General features: G+C 29.3%; 1 protein-coding gene across 1 annotated transcript in view; it reads left to right on the top strand.

The window, feature by feature from the left end:
- Positions 1-1121: 1121 nt before the first annotated feature.
- The window catches only part of LOC124530310 (elongation of very long chain fatty acids protein AAEL008004), a 32140-nt gene continuing 11793 nt past the window's right edge, over positions 1122-21468 (top strand). The window contains exons 1-4 of the mRNA XM_047104423.1: positions 1122-1268; positions 20124-20269; positions 20443-20550; positions 21096-21176. Of these exons, the coding sequence (XP_046960379.1) occupies positions 20129-20269; positions 20443-20550; positions 21096-21176 (330 nt within the window). The 5' untranslated portion in view covers positions 1122-1268; positions 20124-20128. The remainder of the gene's footprint in view (positions 1269-20123; positions 20270-20442; positions 20551-21095; positions 21177-21468) is intronic.

The raw sequence follows: 21468 nt of genomic DNA on the forward strand, positions 1-21468 counted from the left end.
GTAATATTTTTAATATTCAAATAAATTAAAATAAAATTTTCATTTTATTACTCTTAAGCGATATTAAGTTCTAGTTTAGCGAACTGTAACAAAATAAACTTTTAGTTATTTTAGTAGTAAATATTACAATGAAACAAACTGAGATGTTTTTCTTATCTATCATTACAGCACCTCTGTATATATCTGCCTCATATTCTATGAGCTATCCTAACCTATACCGTTGGTTGCCTGGAAGAGATCGCTATATAGCGATAAGGCTCGCTAAAATTGTACGCCTCTTTTATTAAGACTGAATCGATGTTGTATTTATTTATTTTCTGTCTGTGGTGTACAATAAGGTATAAAGAATGTTTGTTGGTGTTAATCAAAATAGTTTCACCTTGAGAAAGAGTAAGAAATTGTGGGCCCAAAAATATAAACTAGTCTTGCCCTTTAAAACCATTAAAAACAAAACCTTTCATCAATTATTTGCGAACGGAATGTAAAAATAAATCTTAAATATGTATGGAAAGTAAAATGCATGAAAGTTTAACGGTGACAGACAGAGGTTTCATAAAAACAGATGAAAACAAATCGAAAGATGAACATTAAAATTATTATCTTTGTCCAAATGCAGGTAGGTAATTTACATGAAGTTGACAAAAAACAAATGTACTTTTGATGTGTGATGCGTTTTGAGTATCTTTAATTTCAAGGAAAATATATGTAGGTACATTACATCTTGTATTATAAAGCAAAAAAGCGGGACGGCTCCCTGTCATAAATTATACTTCGGTTTTCATTTATAATATACCTACCACAGACTAAAAAAAAGTATTATGAAAAACTGTTTAGTCTATCATAAAATTTAAGATCTTATATCCCAAATTATGAAATACCAAATTAATGAATTACGAAAATAGTTTTTTTTCGTAAATAATAATTATGTAAATTTTTTTTTTAATATTTACGTATAGATAAAAAAATAAAAACAAATAAATATGTAACACAGAAATCGTCAGGAAATTAGATAGAGCACGTTTTTGGTGATTTAATGGTATGTACAAGTTATCGTAGTGAGGTGACGTCACAGTGATCGAGATATATAGTCGGTTGATAGAGGCGCGCGCGCACATTGCAAGTTTATCCGCGAGTGACCCGCGCATTGTCGTTCGTTACCGGTTTGTACTGAAGATTTGCTTTCGGTCGTCAGCCTGTAAGCGTTCGTAAATTAAATAACATTTGTAAATCGGTGCAAACTTCCTTAAAAGTGTTGAAGATAAATTCAGGTAAGTTGACGCCTAGTTAATTCGTATAAGTGTAGTGTTTCTATTAACAATCGCTGTATCCATGTAAGGGGTACGGATGAAGAAAATAAATATCAAAACAAAGCAACGTTAATTTGAAATTAAAATTTCATTTAATTAAAAACATACGAATAGAATATCAAATCATTTTTTTGTTTATAGTAAAATTATTAAAAATCTGTTGCTCTTAGGTGCCTTACGGAAAAAAAGACAGTGAGATATTTTAATGAGCCTTAGAAATCAACCTAATTATACTACAATTAATGAGTTATAATTAAAAAATAATTATTATTTAGATAATTTACCTGTTCTTGAAGTATTCACAATGGAAATCCTTGTAATTTAAGCATTTAAATAATTATGATGCAAGTATTGCATAGGATAAAGTACCCTCTTGATTAGAATTCTTATTTAATCGTTTTCTGTATGACTAACGCAGGAAGGATTTATTAGGCATATGTTATTTCTATTACAATTTGTAAAATGTATGAGGTGTGACAAGACGACATGACAAGTTTGTATTTCTAGTCTTTACGTATATTCTAAGGCACAAAAAATACTGAATTTCTTTAATTCAGTATTTTTTATATATATAAATGCGCACTATATATTTTTATTTATACGAAAGGAATATGAATTGATTTTAATGAGCTAGTTGATTTCAGTCAGCGCCTACGCTTACGTTTTTTTTTTATATACTGCGCTCTTTTTAACAGATTATTAAAAAAAATGATACTGTTTCAGAAACATTTAAATTAAATATTTAAGCCAAGGTTTATTTCGTTTTAACTTTCTAAGATCATGTATATTATTTGTATGTTAGTTTGACGTCATCCGCGTTAAAAATATGTTTATAAATTATTTAGAATCTTTGTTACATTTTTCCATTAAACTTTATGGTAAGGTTTTGTGCAAACCTGTTGGGTAGGTACCATCCACTAACACATATGCCAAACAAAAATACTCATTGTTGTTCCTGTTTAAAGGATGAGTGAGTCTGTGTTACTTCAGCCACATAACATTAGTTGGTAGAGCATTTATTTTATACCGAATGGTGAATATTTCTTACGGTGCCAGTGTATTTGCTTGCTTGGCTCATTTCATTTCATTCGTCTGTCTACCTATTTTATCATATATAAACAAATATAAAAATAGAATTGATAATTATATAATTGAAATCATTGTAGTTAAAATAATAATTATAATTATAGTACTAGGGCAGCATATTCGAATGAGGGAATTTACACATGTGCGCGTAAGCAAAAGCTGGACTATTTTGCTTGCTCTTTATCATCATCAGATGGCTCACTGACATGAGATGAAAGGACAGATATGGAATACAGCTATTCTTATACAGCTATAACTTTTCGGTGTACAGAAATAAAAATCAATTTTCCAATTCTGAGCTAATACTAAGAATTTGTTGACTTATTATATGTATATACACTTTTATTGGTGCAAATTGGGATCGAAGTTGAGGTTCGTGTAATGTAGGATGTACGCTCGTCCTAAGCTAACGAGACAGTTCATAGCCTCTCTATATAATGCGATTGTAATTCTATCGACCTCTATATCTAATGTTTTTAGAAACATAATGTCAATATGAAAACGCAACGAATTTATAACGACCCTTAAGTGAAAGTTTTCTGAGGGTCAATCATGAGCCGTGTGCCATTTTCTTGAACTAGATTCTCCACAATGGGTAACGTTGAATGACTTTCCTTCAATACAAAATTATATCTATAACAATAGAAATGTTATAGTAGTAAACCATGATAATAATGTTCATCAGAAGTTTTTATTATCCTTATATTTTTTTATTTATCTTTTATTTTAAAGCATACTTTCAATTCAAGTACGCATAGAGTATAGTGGCCAGTATCTTATCAATCAATCTTGTGGCCAGTGATCAATTATTTGTAATGAATCAATGGATATATAAACTGATTCTTATTTTACTGAAGGCTTTAAATAAGGCATTACCATATTTTATAATAATTATATTTAATAATATCAGGATTTTACACTTCGTATCGTAACGAAGCTTACGAAAAATGGTTATTTAATTGACTATTTTAAAAATATTATACATTTATCTATTAGATCTCGAACAAAAAGTATTTTTTTTGTAAACAGCATATTTATCAGTACGAAAGAATAAAACAAATGATGCTTCTATAAATTAAAAAAAAGTACTTATCACTGACTGAAAAAACTTCCGCGTTCATATAGGATTCAAGATTTCAAGTATTTTTTTTATTACTTTGTCATAATGTTTGTACTACGCGATGCAAAAATTTTTCTTGTCGTATCTGTTTAGTAAACAATTTGTAGAGTCTTACAAAAATATATATATTTTTATTCTATTTTATTTATGATAAAGATATTAACAAGAATATTAATTTTTCCGTACAATTATAATTACCAGCAGTTAATTGGCAGACTGACAGGATCACGAGAAACGTCGTTGTGCTAGTCAGACACTTATTATGATAAGTGATCAACGCTTACATAAAAGGTACATAGGTATATGATAATTCACATAATTTTATTCCTTGAAAATACTTCTTATAATAAAACTCCTATGATACATTTAAGACAGTATTTAAATAAAAGATTTACTATCAAATAATTACTGTTATTGTAAACATATGTAACTTTATCGTACATATATAATTATTTTTGAGACAAACAAAAATAAACCTAAAAAAAGGTTTTACGTACTTTGTAATTCTGACTGGTTTAATAATCTTTTTGATAGTGGTTCCGTGTACATTGCTATATTTAGTTTATGAACATATTAAATGATATTATCACGACGTCAATATATGTAGAGCTTTGTACTGTTTCTGCAGTAGACTGATGCTAGTAATTCTGATGATATCTTGACAGTTCTTCTCATAGGCGACTAGCCAACTACGCAGGAGATGTGTTCCACAAATCTACCTAATTCTTGCTGTCATCTTGTGATGCGATTGTGGAGAGTTTGGGCTGCCGCATTTACAGCCTAATAAGCTAGCAACTTAATCGATGAGGTTCATGAGACCACGAGTCAATAAACTCAGTGAGATGGGGCTTGTGCGTGGAGTACTTATAATTATCATTTAATTTTTACTCCTAATTACTTTCGTATGTAATTTTATTAATGGTAGATTGTTTTATGAATTGAATAGTTATTAACATTTTATAAAGTTTCATGAATTTTTTTTATATATAATTAATTCAAGCTTCAATTGAATATTATTTTCATTTTTGTTTAATAATTAATATACACGTTTATTATATGTCATTTGGAATAAGTTTATTCTCGTTATGTACAGAACAGTATCCTCTAATTGAAAAAGTATACAAGTTAATGTTAAACATTGTTAATATGACATTCGTAAATTGTTTCGCGTGTATCTTTTATTGGACTCATAAAACATATCGTAAAATAATCATTATGGTGTCTGATGTGACGACAAATCTGGTCATAATTTTAATTATATTGCGACATCATTATCTCATAATCAGCGAGAGTTATGTATAGTAATTTCTACTTCCAAGAATACACTAAAGACTCCCGAGACCTAAAGGTAATATTAAAGATATAGATAGAAATGTTACCTCGAAATCTGACATCTTAGCCTCGGTGATATTTTTCTTCTTGATAGCGCTCCCATGGTCTTCACACACTTTAAGAATACGAGCCGAGGAATAAGTTATATGTGGCATAGAAGAAGGTTAATTCGTCACACTAGCCGACTTTAAAATATGACAAATACAAAACACACACAAACCGTTCTATACTTGAAAAATAATTAAAAGTCCAATTATATAAACCACTAAATTGATTATGAATAATGTAAAATAAATAACAAATGTAAACAGATAGGCAATCATAGTTCAATAGGTAATGATTGCTGTCAAGCATAAGTAAATATTGAGAGTTTTTATTAGCGAACGTGTTTATAAGAATTATCCACTTATACTCGTATAGCGTAAACAAAATAAGTCTAGAATATAGAATCTTTAATAAATAAAATATGCTACTATTTATTAACTTTAAATAATTATTTATTTATGATATTAATCCTAGATATGCATTTGTTCACTCAGTATAGGAAAGACTAATTTTATAATTTAAAAATCGGAATCTATTTTATATATTTTAAGATATTTCCGATAATATCATCCGGCTGGCCTTACATATCAGAAAACCGGTATTAATAAAATCAAATATTGGACATTATAAACTATATATTGCTTTTATATGAATATTAATTATATAAAAAAGCTATCAAAAATTACTTTTTGATAACAAAATGTATACAATATTAACTGAAACGATTACTTTTTCAATTACGAGAGTTACACTAAATGTAAAATTATAAGAAACTATAAATGCACGTAAAATTATGACGGTAAATATTTTGTGTATAATATATTAATTAACGGTGTTAATTCACACACAGTACACAGAGTACACAGACAGTAGAGAGCACACATCAATTATAATACGTTATGGCCTATGGGCAACATTGTTTTCGCAATCGATGAAGGTTTTAATGCTCTGATACTTTTACAAAAGTCATTGACCAAATTGTATATCTAAAATAATATATTAGTCTCATACGAGTTTATTCGGCACAAGGTTCCAATAACTTCGAAAGATGGCGAATAATTAAGCTATCGTAAGCGAGTCATCTTTTGATAAGCCGATCGAATCGATATTTGAAAAAAGAATACAGTTAAAAAATCATTAATAGACAAGAAAGATTATTTTATCGTTTATAAGATCTTGTGTAATCAATGATAGATTCCGATACAAATATATAGAGTTCCATGTCTTGTATTTTAATAAACGTTATAAATATACGCGTAATTTTTTTGTAATTGACAGATATATTTATTTTAATCAGTGAAAATGAAATCTGTGGAGTTTCTTAATGGTTGGCAGAATAAATGCGAACCAGTGCTATCGGTGGCTTAATATTTCATTTAATCTTTTAAAAATTGCGATTCAAAAGTTTTTAGAGAGCCTGAATAAAGCCTTTCGCTAAATCGCTACCATTTAACATAATAGAAAATGAGGGTTGCTGATTTAAAATTTAGTATTGAAAAGGAGAGTAAAAAAATTTAAATTAAATACATACATACATATATATAAAAACGTCATAACTTAAATTAACGATTTCTACAAATAAGGCAATGTATAGTAGGTATACCTGTGTAATAAATTAAAAAAAAAAGAATATATCGAATACGAATGTATTTTTTTCGTATTACGTAATGATTAAAATAACTTTTGCTTTAAAACCAACAATCTCGATTTGTTTGTTTATTTTACATTATATTTATAAGTATGTAATGTTTAATTTACGTCTGTCAACAGATACCTTGCATATTACTGCGTCATATTCATGCAATACCGCATACTTTAAATGCAATAACATGAAAATGCAGTCAGTATGCTTTAAGATTTTTTAATAATATATACAGAATAATACGAACAATATTAGGATTTCAAAACGCACCTTAATTTGAGGACCATAAAGATTTCATTGTAATAAAAATGAATGCAGCCTTAAACAACATTACGTCGGAATAAATAAAATAATATGGTCTTTTAAAGTCGAAACTACCGCTATTATATGACTGTACACTCCATATGTTGCGCCTAATTTTGTGTAATTATCTTAGTATATATACATAATGAAAGTTTAGTTCGTATATGTTATGCGTATACTTTAAATTAATTCACTTCATTGAAGCCACTTATGACCGCAAATACTGGCACAAAAAGAAGCCACACGCAAATCCTGAATCCCTTATAAAAAAAAACTTGTGCCTGAAACCGGCTCCTTGTGTCTCCAAATTGGAATGCGGCAATATTATTGACAATAATGTTTTTTTATGTTTATCGAAGTGTAAAAATAAGTAACAAAGGTACCTACAATAAAAATAAATACCTTAAAGAATATTTATGGCTAGTATGTTATTATTTCTATATTAATCTATTGTCAAGACTCATTAAAGATTTTCAATAAATGCCTTTATTATAAATAATTTGATATCAAAGACTTGCATATAAGTTAATATAGATCTAAGTAGTATCAATTTACATTGTTGTATGAATAAGTTAATACAGCAATTATCGCAATTATTCTAGTAATTATTTGCTATCAATTGATACTGAGGTGTGTTAAGAGCGTTAACATCGTGTGGTATGTAAATTATTTTTTGTATTAGTTCTAACACAACTGTAACATATAATAACAATACTAGCTACGCGTCCTGACTTCTTACGATGACTCGGAGTGAAAAAATATTTTACTTAGTGCATACTTAATGCCTATTACTACATAAAAAATCATTAAAATCTGTGCAGGCGTTTCGGTATTCGGCGACTTAAAAACATACAAGCATGAATTATGTATATAAAAAAATTGTAACAGCGTGTGAATTTATTGATTATGATCTTAAGAAGGAAATTACAAATATGGAAACAAATGTATTTTTAACTTTTATAATTATATAAATCAAGAGAGACAATTAGGCGTCGCACACTGGAGGGTGAGAAAAAAAATTTAGTTAAACTGTGGGAAAAGTTTCGCAAACATTTTTCGTCGGAAAAAATTAATGTAGGTATTCAATACAAATATAAAGCATTAGTAGCATACAATTGTTAAAGTGATGAAACATTTCAGATATTTTAATTCAACCCATGAAGTGAGCTAACAATGAAGCTAACATATAATTTTATTGGTTCAGGTTTAAGGAATAAAAATAGCCTATGTTTTTTATTGGAGTCCAAACTCAATTTATATCGTTTTTTTTTATTATATAGTTTGGCGGACGAGCATATGGGCCACCTGATCGTAAGTGGTCTCTATCACCCATAGACAATGACGCTGTAAGAAATATTAACTATTCCTTGCATCGTCAATGTGCCACCAACCTTGGGAACTAAGATGTTATATCTCTTGTGCCTGTAGTTACACTGGCTCACTCACCCTTCAAACCGGAACACAACAATACTCAGTACTGTTATTTGGCGGTAGAATAACTGATGAGTGGGTGGTACCTACCCAAACGGTTGTGCACAAAGCTCTACCACCAAGTATCCCACCGTGATAAATAAACAAACAGACATAATTACTTACATATTTATAATAACTACATATTATTAAACAAAATCTCCCTACCGCGTCTGTCTGTCTGTATATTCGCGATAAACTCCAAAACTACTAAACATATTTTCATGCTGTTGTCTCTTATAGACAGAGGGAGTCCTAAGGAAGGCATAGGTATATAATTTATTAAGGTGTTTTAGTAAATAATTTCAAATAGAACGACATTTGTTAAACATATCTAAAAAAAAAGGTAAGAATATAAACAAAATACTTATGTCAACCCGCCTGAAGTCGGGGCGGGCCGTTAGTATTTAGTTAGTTAGTTTAAAGTACAGATTATGATATACAAATATACAAGCGGAATAGTGAATTAACACTTAATAAATATAACATTTAATACAAACCGCTCTCTTTAGGAGGGAGACATTGCCCTTGTGTTTACTCGGCGTTTTGTTATTCGAGCCGTCAGATTACGTTTCATATTGGAAACGACATTGAACTCCCATTCATTACTTTCCGAATTCGTCTGGAAGCGCACGCATTTTGCGGCGTAAACTGTTGCAATGACGCCTTGTAATAACGACGTTTATTACTGGCTTTCGTAACACCAAAGTGTTGGCATACCCGAATGAGATTTGTCATATTAAATTATCACTTAATTGTTAATTATGTTTCGGTTAACCATTCCAAGAGAAAGAGAAGAGAGAATTGTATTTATGTATCTAAACTAATATAGAAACAAATACAAAATACATTAACACAATGAAATATAAATTCATTGATTTTTAATATCGAAATACATAGCCTATTAAAGCATCATAGCACAACACCAACAGCCCTTAAATTCCCACTGCTGGGCTAAAGGCCTCCTCTCCCTTTGTGGAGGAGGTTTGGAACATATTCCACCACGCTGTTCCAATGCGTGTTGGTGGAATACACATGTGGCAGAATTTCTATGAAATTTGTCACATGCAGGTTTCCTCACGATGTTTTCCTTTACCGCTGAGCACGAGATGAATTATAAAGACAAATTAAGCACATGAAACAGCGGTGCTTGCCTGGGTTTGAACCCGCAATCATGCACGCGTTCAAACCACTGGGCCATCTCGACTCTCACAGCACAGTAACATAGTAAGTTATCGTACTTATATTATTTTTATTCAGCATATTCTGATATATATTGCATACTGTGATGAAATAGGGACCTACTGTTACAAGATATAAATACATATGCTTTATAATATCAATAGTTAAATCCAACAAATAATGAAAAAGGCACATATATTTTACTTATTAATTATAATAAAGTAATAATGATCTACTTATTGATACTAAGATAAACATTGTAAGATAAGATGAGATAAGATGTATTATTAGAGAGATTTCACTCTTAATTTGCTTAGAGAGAATTTTTGTTATGTAGTATTCATGTCATCTTGAGCGTACGTCGTAAAAAATCACTCTTATCACTGTTTTGCAACGCGCCCAAAGAATTGTATCTTGGAAAATACTACACGATACGACTGTCAATACTGTCAAACGTGATTATTGTCGTGGTGTTATACAGGCGTAAATTTCATTATCTTTTTTGTTACTCTACAAAAATAAATGTGCTCACATTTTTATTTTGAATATTTATATTTAGCCGCTGGTGTTTTGCAAAAATACAAGTTACAATGATTCAGACTTGTTTGATTTTGAAAGGAAGATGAAACAAACTTATGTTTAAGCAGTAACTGCTATGAACTTGACAGGAAAATAATTTATTTATTTCATGTTTATGTAAGCGTTCGGATTTAATAAAGTTTAGCTCCGATTGAATTTATGCTTATTATATGTTCGAGACAAAAAATATTGTAATTTTGCTGGATGAAATATCACATTAGTCGGGGTTAATAACATTTATTTTAAATGATACCCACAACACGTTACTTTTTTACCATATTTGATGATGAATTTAGTAAATTCCGTTTTTGACCATCTTATACAGAAATTAGGGAGCTCTACCTTATGATCCTAACAGTTTACGATTCTACACAAATACTCATTCAATTTAAAGAAAAATAAATAGGATAAAACTAATTTTGCTACATTGTTTCTGGAAGGGTCGTAAATAATTAAGGGTCATTTAAATATGTAATTAGTTTGTGAAAAAGACAATCGTGTGAAAACAACATGTTGGAAATACAAAATATTACAATAATGTTACAATGCTCTTCATGGAAAAATTTCGTTTAATGATTTACGTTACGTTAAAACACGTTAAGTTATGTGTGATGATTAATATGTAACATAATGAGTCGTTTGACAAAAAAATAAATATGAAAATAAATATTAATAAATGTAAATTACTGATTTTAACAAAAAACTAAATTTGATGTCTTAAGATTATAACGATGACACCTCGGATATTATAAGGTCGATAAAGATCATTTCAATTACAAATATGAATACAGTAATAATTACTTCACTACTAAAACTACTGTGACAGGAGATTTTCCGCAGAGCGTTACGTAATCGAGATTGCACGGGAACTCAAATTATAGCTATATCTAAAATCGTGAATAATTTCAAAGTCTATAGCAACAGCTTAAAATATCATAATTGATAAAACCTGATATTTATAGTTATTGAGTGTTTTTGAGCTGAATTGATTAGCATTAGAACTCTAAAAGATTATTTTAAACACAAATAACTTGATTAACAGCTGCATTTAAAACTCTTAACACATTAATAGGAGAGGTTTTTACCAAAACAAATTATCAAATGCAAAAAAAAAATGTTGCCTCATGTGAAAATTCATATAATATAGAAGTCCAATTATTATGAAAAATTTATTCTTTGACTATATAACAAAGGCGCTTCTACGCATGTGCGTACGTATGTTTAGCTCTTTTAAACTACGTAACGGATTATTATATAATGTGGTTTTCATCAATAAAGAGAATGATTCAATAGAAAAGTTAACATAAAGAGATGCATATTATAGTAAAGCCTAGAATTACAACTCTATCAACCGGAATTGAACATTTTTTTTAATGTTTTTGTTAAGTATAGTATGCGAATGAAGCCAGGACGGGTAGCTAGTAAAAGTATAAATGTATTTAATTAGAATAGTCTAAATTGTGACTTTCTAAGAATCTACTTTGTCATGTAAAACATATATGTTATAAATGTATATGAATCTGTATTAAAACGAGTAATATAGAAACAACAAACAAGTTAACATTTATTACAAGTTCATGTTTATTTCAATAAATCACTTTGATTAATTTATACAAATATATTAACAATCTGTGGTTCTCGATTTTAATAAGACCTCTTTTATAATATAGATTATTTCATGTTATACAATACAATTATTTCATTTCGATAAATTTATTTTAATGTCCATAACATCAAAGATTCATTTAATCATATTAAAATTCTTAAGTTTTAAAAAGTCAACAGTCTTCAATATTACCGTTAGTATGGCTCGTTACAACTATTCAAACGTAAGAATATATGACTCGTGCAGGAGCTCATGGGTAGAAAAATAAATAAAGTCGACACATTAATGGCCTTTTGTATTCTGCACGATATTGTTTAACTATTTATCAACAGTTACATGTATATGTAAACACGCATTTATTATATGTGGGCGGTCTGATACGCATCGATTTTGTTACGTTCCAAGATGCTTTATGATTAGTAAACTTTTGACGTATCATATCTATACTCACTTATCAGATATAAAACCTTATTATTACAACGCTTTTTTTTTAAATTTTATTTCTTGTATGAAATAATATTAGAGTAAAATGCATTTACTCTTTATTTTCTAACAGTCAAAAGTGGGAAGGCAATCTGATTCGCCCGGAAAGGGATCAGGCGCTGTTACCATCTTAACTAGGAATTTCAATCGATAAAATCCAGCAATAATATATTTTTGACCAGAACTATCATTGTTACCCTATATCTCAAGCCCTGCAAGCTAGACCAACGATCGAAGTATGTTGAATATGTATAAGGTAATAAAGGAAAAGTTTATGTATTAGTTCGATTGTGTTTACAATCGTAAACAATCAAGAATGATTTTAAAGTAAAACAACTTGATAAACAGCTGATTTATAGCAAGTATTCGTTCAATACACAAAGAGACAAGACCGTATTTAGATAAAGACGATAGACTGACACACCTGCAATGATTAATCGAATTATTTATGAGACGCCATAGCTTGCAATCGAATGTCAAACAATTAACTTATAAGGCACATAACTCAGCATTTATTCCAAAATATAAAACCTTATTTTTAAACTAAATACAAAAAAAAAAGAATAATGCGCAATCTTTATTTAAATAATAAGATACATTTAGAAAATGTATTACATTGTGGTTAACAGTTAAATATGTATATAAATATCACTTTATATAAAAGATATGTTATTGAGATAAGAAATGCTTTAAACTATTTAGAAATATAACTTTATTGATATAGACTTGTGTTCTGGAAATCACATTTAACTAAATGGTCGTTATGAAATGACATATCATAATTATTTGATTTATTGACATGACAAATTGATTACGATAGAAATTTAAATACACAGACACGATTAACCAACCTTAGGGCCTTATATTACTAATATTTTTGCTTTTCACTAAATGACATTTTAACTTAAGTCAATTCAACTTTTCGTGTTACTATGAAATGTCAAAGGTTTTATATTCTTTATCGATTTGAATCTTTAATCACAAAGTTTTGTATAAAAGGCCGTACATAATGACATGCTAATACTTATATATGCAATTATTACATATTTTACAACCAAAAGGAACTTTAAGAATATAAGTATAATAATTGTGAGTGCAAAAAGTTTTCATATCTCAAGAGTACATAATCGCAGGTTTTTTTTCTGGCTAGAGATGCGAATATGAATATTACTTGGCTAATTTACATGAATAATCTAAACTATTTGTTGAACACGCCAATCTATTAAGATTGTGTCTGGTTTGAGAAGAAGAACAGATAAAAATAAAAAAAATATTAATCTAATCTCATTCCAACATTATCATTTCATAAGATCATGTAATAAAATTGAAGTGTCTGTTTGTAATTTTAAAATATTTTTTTTACAATAATTTTATGTCTGCTTGTTCCGGCTAATCTCTGGAATGGCTTGACAAATTTTGACGGGTCTTACTGGCAGATAGCTGATGAAATTAAATTGGCTACTTTTATTTTAGAACTAATAATGAAATAAGAATTAAGTCACGCTGCAATTTCCAAATACGGTCCAGTACCACACGCAGCCCTTACCCATGCCACCAATCCGCTGTCGCATCGGGTTCCTTCGACCAACGATTAAATATCACAAAGGCTGCCTGATACAGAACTAGTAACTTATAGCACAAGCTGCAAATTGAACAATAACTTTTTTGTTACATTCAAACTCGCACGAAGTGGCTAGCACAGAAAATCTTTCATAAATGTCTTCGAATTTGAATCAAAACGATCAATTTAAACATTTAATCTGTACATATTTTATTCCAGTCGTCTTGATTTAATTTTCAGCTCGGTTTGATGTATGCAAGGTTGCTTTGGCATAATAGCTAGTAGTCATTGTCGCCGCATATCTTAAGTGTTTCCTGATCGTATTGCAGCTGATAGTGCGGCAATGAGTACCTCTTTTGAATTCCTTTGCGTGTCTTATAAAATAATAGAGACCCGTCACGGCCTTGCACGGGTAGCATTGATTAGATGATATATAGTATTACAAATTTTCTTTAAAAGTATGGGGATTTACTAATTCCACTACAAATTATTCATTTGATATAACTTTGCAGGGTAAATCATAGTGTCAGTTTTAGCACGCTCTTAGGCATCACGATTATACCGATTTATTACATATAAAACTATTTTTTTATAGTAAAATAATCATATCCATCTGTCAAGTCGATAAATCTGTGATACACTCGTATACACAAGTAAACAGACACCGGATGCAATTTATAATAGATACAGACTAATAATAATAATAAAAATAAAGAATATAAATTAAAAAATACGTTAAAGATGTTTTGGTGTATTTATTTGTTGTTGTTGTGTTAATAAACTAATGTAATAAAGTTCTCCAATATACCGCCTTAATAAGTCTTGATAGTTAAAATAATCAAGATCATACTCGGTAAATTATATATATTTTGTATTATTATTCAATAGTTATTATGTTGAGGAAAACTTCACATATATATTTATAGAAATATATAAGTCTAGACTATGCGCAATTAAGTTACTGTTATTATTTTATATAAATAATTTATTTTTCAACGTACATACGTAATAAAAGACCTTAAAAATAGTTGTAAGCATTTTCTAGATCAAAAAGCATGCTGTATACAGTCATAAAATTATGCAGCACTTGTTTAATAAAGAAAAACTAAGAAAGAACTTAAGTAATTATATTTTTCCGCAACAAACATACACAATAACAAGCAGCCAGTTCTTATGAAATCTTTTGTTATGACCGGTATAATTATGTAAACGTCACCTCTCGACCAACGGAAATTGCTGCAGTTTCACCGTTGATTCATGGGGATTTACACAATATTGAACATCATGTATCATTTAATTACCATCGCGATAAAATTGATCCTTATTTATAGAACATTCTATAAAAATCGCCATTTTGATTATTATCGTTCTTAATAACATACCATTGACACTAACATTCAATTTGCATTTATAATGCTGAGCATTTAAAATAATTTACCGTAAATAATGTTTATTGATATTGCTCTTGGGGAATTTGTCCTTTCTTCACTTTATGTGTTCTATTTTTAAATCATATAATCTTTCGGTCACTGTTATAACGCTGTAGGAACCTCAAATCGCACATGGCCTCCACTTCAGCTAATCTTGAATCGTGTGTATGCTACGCCCGCGCCGATTTTCTTGTCAATGCGCAATAAAGGCACTGCGTGGAAACCGGACAGGGCTGTAACATTATACCATTAATAAAAAAATATAAATTTAAGATTTTAAAAACAAAACAAACTAAAATGAAAATATAATATATATGTTTTTGTATACTTTTCATACATTTCAATATTAATTTACTTTTATGATTCAATACAGTATAGTATTAACCCAAGTATAGATTTCCAAAATTTATTTATGCTTGAAATTATTGCGATGTATCAATACGTAAAAAAAACAACAATTTATTTTGTATTTACAGACCACGAGACAAAGATTGTGACAACCCTAGAGAAGTTTATCATATTCTTTGTCCTTAAGCATAAAGAGTTTTCACACCATAAATATCATAACAATTCTAATTTCAATTAGCTTCAAGATTTTTTTAGTATTTGATAAGTATCGAATATTAATTATCAAGTAGAAGGCGACATTACCATATTTATTATGACGTTTAACGTAAAAGGAAAGATGATTTCTATACAGACCTGTTAAGATGTTTTCAAGGTCAAATATTCGTACGAATTGGCCAAAGTTACGGATTAGTAAGTGACGCGCCTTGTATGTTTTTCGAGGATATGTTCTAAATGTTATGTAAGTCGAAGTAGAATTTTCGCGGTCACCGCCAAATAATTAAGTTACTTGATACACTGGCGGCTATCGGAATTTATAGATCTAAAACTCGTAACGTTTTAATATATGTATTTTATTCAGGGTTTTCACTTCATTTATTTACATTTTATGTGTAATATTATTATTAATGTTACTGATTTTTATAGTCATTTCTTTATAATTTATAAAAATAAATATATCACAAACAAGTTCCTGCTTATTACAATTAATTGGATTTTAATTACTTTAAATGTTACTTTTCTTAGAGACAAATTTCACGGTAATGTCAAATGAAATAAATATTTATTATAATTACAGATGTAAAGTATCAACCTCTTTTCGGAATTTTTGTTATTAATGTTACCGCCTACGATTGGGTTTGTAAATGGCTAGTGTTAGGTAACGGACCGTGGCACCGATATTGAAGTTCAATGGTGATAGCGTGATAATATTAAGAATACCTTCGATATTCGAATAAATTTCTGACTAATATAATTTTTTTTTAATAAAATAATTTATTAAATCAGAGGCGAGATAGGCTGTTGGTTACACTTAATAATATAGGGTTCAGGTTCAAGGCAAGTGCGATTGAATTGTAGATAATTATCTCATGCTTGGAGGAGAAGGAAAATGTAGTGAGAAAACCTGCCTATGTCTTATTTTAATGGAATTCTAGCGCATGTATCCACCAACTCGCATTAAAGCAGGATCGATTCGAGAGAACTTATTGTATATATTTTTACGTAAATAAGGCGTTTTTAAAAATATACATTAATTAGTTAATATTATTTTTTTAAATGCCCAGCCAATATATTATGGTGATCGATGTGGATTTTGAAACGTCGAAGTGCAATCCTAGCACCGTTTAATAAAATAAAGACCGATTATTTCAGAATCTGACCATGAAGATATTAATGTAAGAAATGCAATAAAATATTATAAACGTTGCCAATAATTTTGTTACACGCTGTAACTCATAAACGAATGATGGTATTTATTCAAAATGTGACGTCACCGGTGCTATTAAAATTGTGAATAGATCGGTGAGAAAATAATAAATTGTTTGGAATCATCTTAAACATTACTTATCTAAATATATTGTTTTATTTTATAATAAACTAGTAGTCGCCCACGACTTCGGTTGCGTTTTAGGGTGCTGTTTGTCATGTGTTGGAAAAAAAGTCCTTTCTTGTAGTTCATGCTTGCTTCCTACCAAATTCCATGATATTAGGTTCAGCAGTTTAGTCATGAAAGAGCAACGGACAGATGGACAGAGTTACTTTCACATTTTTTTATAATAATAAATAAATAAAAAGTAACATAAAAATATGAATCACGCGAGACTGCGATGTTTCCAAATTTGTATATTAAACACAGTACTACTTTTTAATACTAGTAATAATAACACTGCCACACTTATTTTCTAGCTAAACTAAATTTTCAATAATAATTTAAACATCATTCTCTACCATTATTCTAATGTATATGATAGTGGGTATGACCAGAATCAGTAAAAAAGGAAAAATAGATGAATGTCCTCCTTTCCACCTAAATAATAATAAATATTCATCTATTTGTGTACGTGATTGTCATACATGCAACATAAAATATATCTCTATAGCATTTCTTGATCAACATTGTAATGCTTGTTAAACTGTACTACTACTTCTTCATGAAATAAGTATTTTATATTGGTTTTCGTTCTTCTATTGTATTGCTTAGACGTAAAATATAGAACTATAGATGGGTTATAAATTCATATTAAAAGTATATAATTAATTTGAAGTATCCGTGATGGATATTAAAATGTAGTGAGTGAAACAAAAGAATAAAAAGGGCATCGGACCGGCTAGCCCCCTGATGCTGCAGATGTCCATGGGCGGTGGTAGTCACTTTCCATCAGGTGAGCCTCCTGCTCGTTTTGCCACCTATCACGTAAAAAAAGAATTGCTGTAATAGTGACATAATATTTGTGGAAACTACATTCCAAACTGGTGCTTCACGTTCAACTGACAGAATTGATTTGTGAGCCTTTCTGTGAAATCCCATCACAAATAAAGTATATTTTGACGTCAATTTAGACTGGGCTTAAAATAAATTAAGGTAAAATATTTTTTTACATTGTATCAAGCTGTTATAAAGTAATGTTATTATTGTCTAACGTTAAAAGGTCGTATTCCTTTTAGACCTTGTGCGTTTTTTATAGCATTGAATAATATTTTATTTTATTAAAATAAATGAAATTAATTAAAATAGTTTAAATCATTTTTATTACGTTCTAGATAAATATTTCTTTTCGCTCTTCGTTATTCTCTATGTTTATTTAGGTATTATTGTGTTTATGTATAATTTACGACCAAAGGATTAAATAGTGTTATTTTATGCAGTTTCAATAAAACTAACCTTAAGGTTATTAAAGTCGCATATTATATAATTGTAGTTATTCACTTGGAATATATGATTACGGTTGAATATAAGATCTTTTAATACTATGACCGGAACCCTGAAGTTATAACAACACGATCATGAGCAAAATCACGAATGGTATTGAAAAACCCAAATACCCAAACCATTTTTTCTTAATATTTGAACATGTAAAAAGAAGTAAATGCAGTCAATAACCTTACCGTTCGTCGTCCGTAAGTATTATATTAATTAATATTTTCGCTTAATAAGTTTGTTTAGTCAATGGTAGTGTTGAATGAATCCTTATGAACAGAAAACTATGTAAAGAAAATATCTTATACGAAATCGTAGTGTAACATTTGAATTTCTTTGTGAAAATTAAATTAAATTTTTACATTAAAATTGAAGGTGTACTTTGTCCCGTTGGGTGAGACAAATATAATTAGACAAAAAAGTAATAACAGAATCAGTATCGTTGTAGAGTGAAAATAAATAAATATGTATATTTCATAGTATAACTAGGCGACAGGGCAAATGGTTCGCCTAGTGATAAGTGGTCACCACCGCCCGTAGCGCTGTAAGATATATTAACCATTCCTTACATCACCATTGCGCCACCAACCTTGGGAGCTAAAGTGTTATGTCCCTTGTGTCTGATGAACTGCCTCGCCCTTGAAACCGGAACACAACATTACAAAGGTACCTATCCAGATGGTCATGCAAGAAATCTTACCACCAATTAAAAAAGTAATTTAATAACATATTCCAAATTCGGTGAATTGGTCTACTGATACTTACATCACTGTTTTCATTGAACGTTTATTATACCAAGAAGGAACAACTCTTCCTACAAATCAAAATTGTACGAAATCCTTTTTCGGTTTCACAGTTTAATCTATGCGTTGATAATTTCTATATTGTATAGAGGATATACAGTCTGATTATCTCTAAAATAATTAAATAATATATGTTCCACGTCATTTTGTTTAGAGCTCTATTTAGTTACTATTAAATAGAGTATTATTATCCGTCTAGGATAATCAAACACGAAAGGAGGTACACGAAACTTACTCTAATATTATAGGCTGGATAAAAAATCATGTAACGGTAATGTCTTAGGGTTAATGATATAACGGGCATATTGCCGTTTTTGTCGAGCTATTTGATTTATTAGTGCTACTCTAAAATATCGAGAACGGTAGTTTGACTACGATTCTGACTTAATTACATTCAAATAAATATCATTTCGACAATGATTTCTTATTATCAATTACAACTAAATAGCCGAAATAAATATTTTTTTACTGTAATTATTAATGTCAATGGTTTTAAAAATGCACAATTCTACGTGCATACGGTACACTGTATTGTATTAAGCGATTATTATAGATACTATTTTAAGTGATCGCTAAAGAATTCAAATGTTTTACAATGTAGCAAATTAATTATAAACGAAGTGAAAATTAATATTACGGTAATGAATAAATATTTGAATGATACGTTCGCCGGCTGATTTGTTACCGTAGAGGGGGCCGGTCCACCCTGACATTCGGTAAACTTGACTTGGCTCTTGAGAAATTGACCAAATTGCGGCATATCACTATCGAACGGCGCATTGTAGTCACGTACATATATACATATTTTTAAATTATATTTTACGATAAAAAATGTGAGTTATCGAAACTTTACTAGTGATGGAGGTGATTTGTTTAATTTTTTTTTAATTTGATTTTATTTTGTTGCAGTGAAAATGGAGATCATAAACAGGATAGTGGACGGCTATCATGATCTGATGGACAATCAGAGCGATCAGAGGGTAAAGGACTGGTTCCTGATGTCTTCCCCTTTTCCCACGCTAGCGATCTGCCTCACCTACGTATTCACAGTAAAAGTAAGTAGGAGTTAAAAGTCTATAATATAAAAAAAAAATTTACAATATTTTTTTTTTATTTTTTATTTTTGAATTTTAAAAATTATTTGTTGATATTATTGAATAATATATTAATAATAATATTATAGAATCGTATTATAATTGTAATTTTTATACCTTACAAATTTCTACAGGTATTGGGACCAAAATTAATGGAAAACAGAAAACCTTTCGAGTTAAAGAAGGTTCTCATTTGGTACAATCTTTTCCAAGTTATATTCAGCAGCTGGTTGTTTTACGAGGTAAATATACATGTTTTTTTTTTCATAATATTTAGAAACTTATCCTCATCTCGCCTAGAAAATATTATAGAATACACAAATAATACTTTAGAACATTACGTTTATTTTTTTATGAACGCATCTTTGCCATTATATAGTCGATCGAAAAGATATCGAAGTATTCGATATATTTTTTTAAATAAAATGTCAATCGTTATTATTAAAAATAAAGAATACATTCGATACAATCTTAACATTTACAAATATGCGACATTGTGGTTTTATTTTCGTATCTTATTTGTTGACTTTATTTTATTCGATTAATAATACTTTATATAAACTTTACGTATATCCTTTCAAATGTTACACGATTTGGTCTTGATTATTTTTAAAACCTTAACTTTTTACTACTTTAATAACTGATTATTAATAGTTAATAAACTAATTTTTGTTACTTTAAATAAAGCAAAAACTTTGTTTATGTTACTGGCATTGATGCTTAGAAAAATATGTATACATGTTATGATTTTTTTTTGTTATAATATTAATAATTTTATTTTTTGCAGAGTATTGCTAGCGGATGGTTTACGTCATACAGCTTCAGATGCCAACCGGTTGATTATTCTAACAATCCTCAGGCTTTGCGGGTATTTATATCTTTTTGTTATATTTAAAACGAATATTAAATTTGATAGCGAATGCTTATAACATTCGCTATAAATTCTTCTATAAATTCTTAAATTTAGAAGTGTTTCTGGATATATTACGACCTATGATAGCAAATTAAAAAGTAAGCTAAAAGTAATTAAGTATTTTTAAATTAACGTATTCTAGAAATATATGTGTAACATTTTTTAGAGCTGTGGTTGATGTTGAAAGATAGTTTTTTATTGCAGTTTAGTAATACGAAGACGAATATGTAGAGATTGTTGAAAGAGC

This window comes from Vanessa cardui, chromosome 6, assembly GCF_905220365.1.
Source record: "Vanessa cardui chromosome 6, ilVanCard2.1, whole genome shotgun sequence".
Taxonomy (NCBI): Eukaryota; Metazoa; Arthropoda; class Insecta; order Lepidoptera; family Nymphalidae; genus Vanessa; species Vanessa cardui.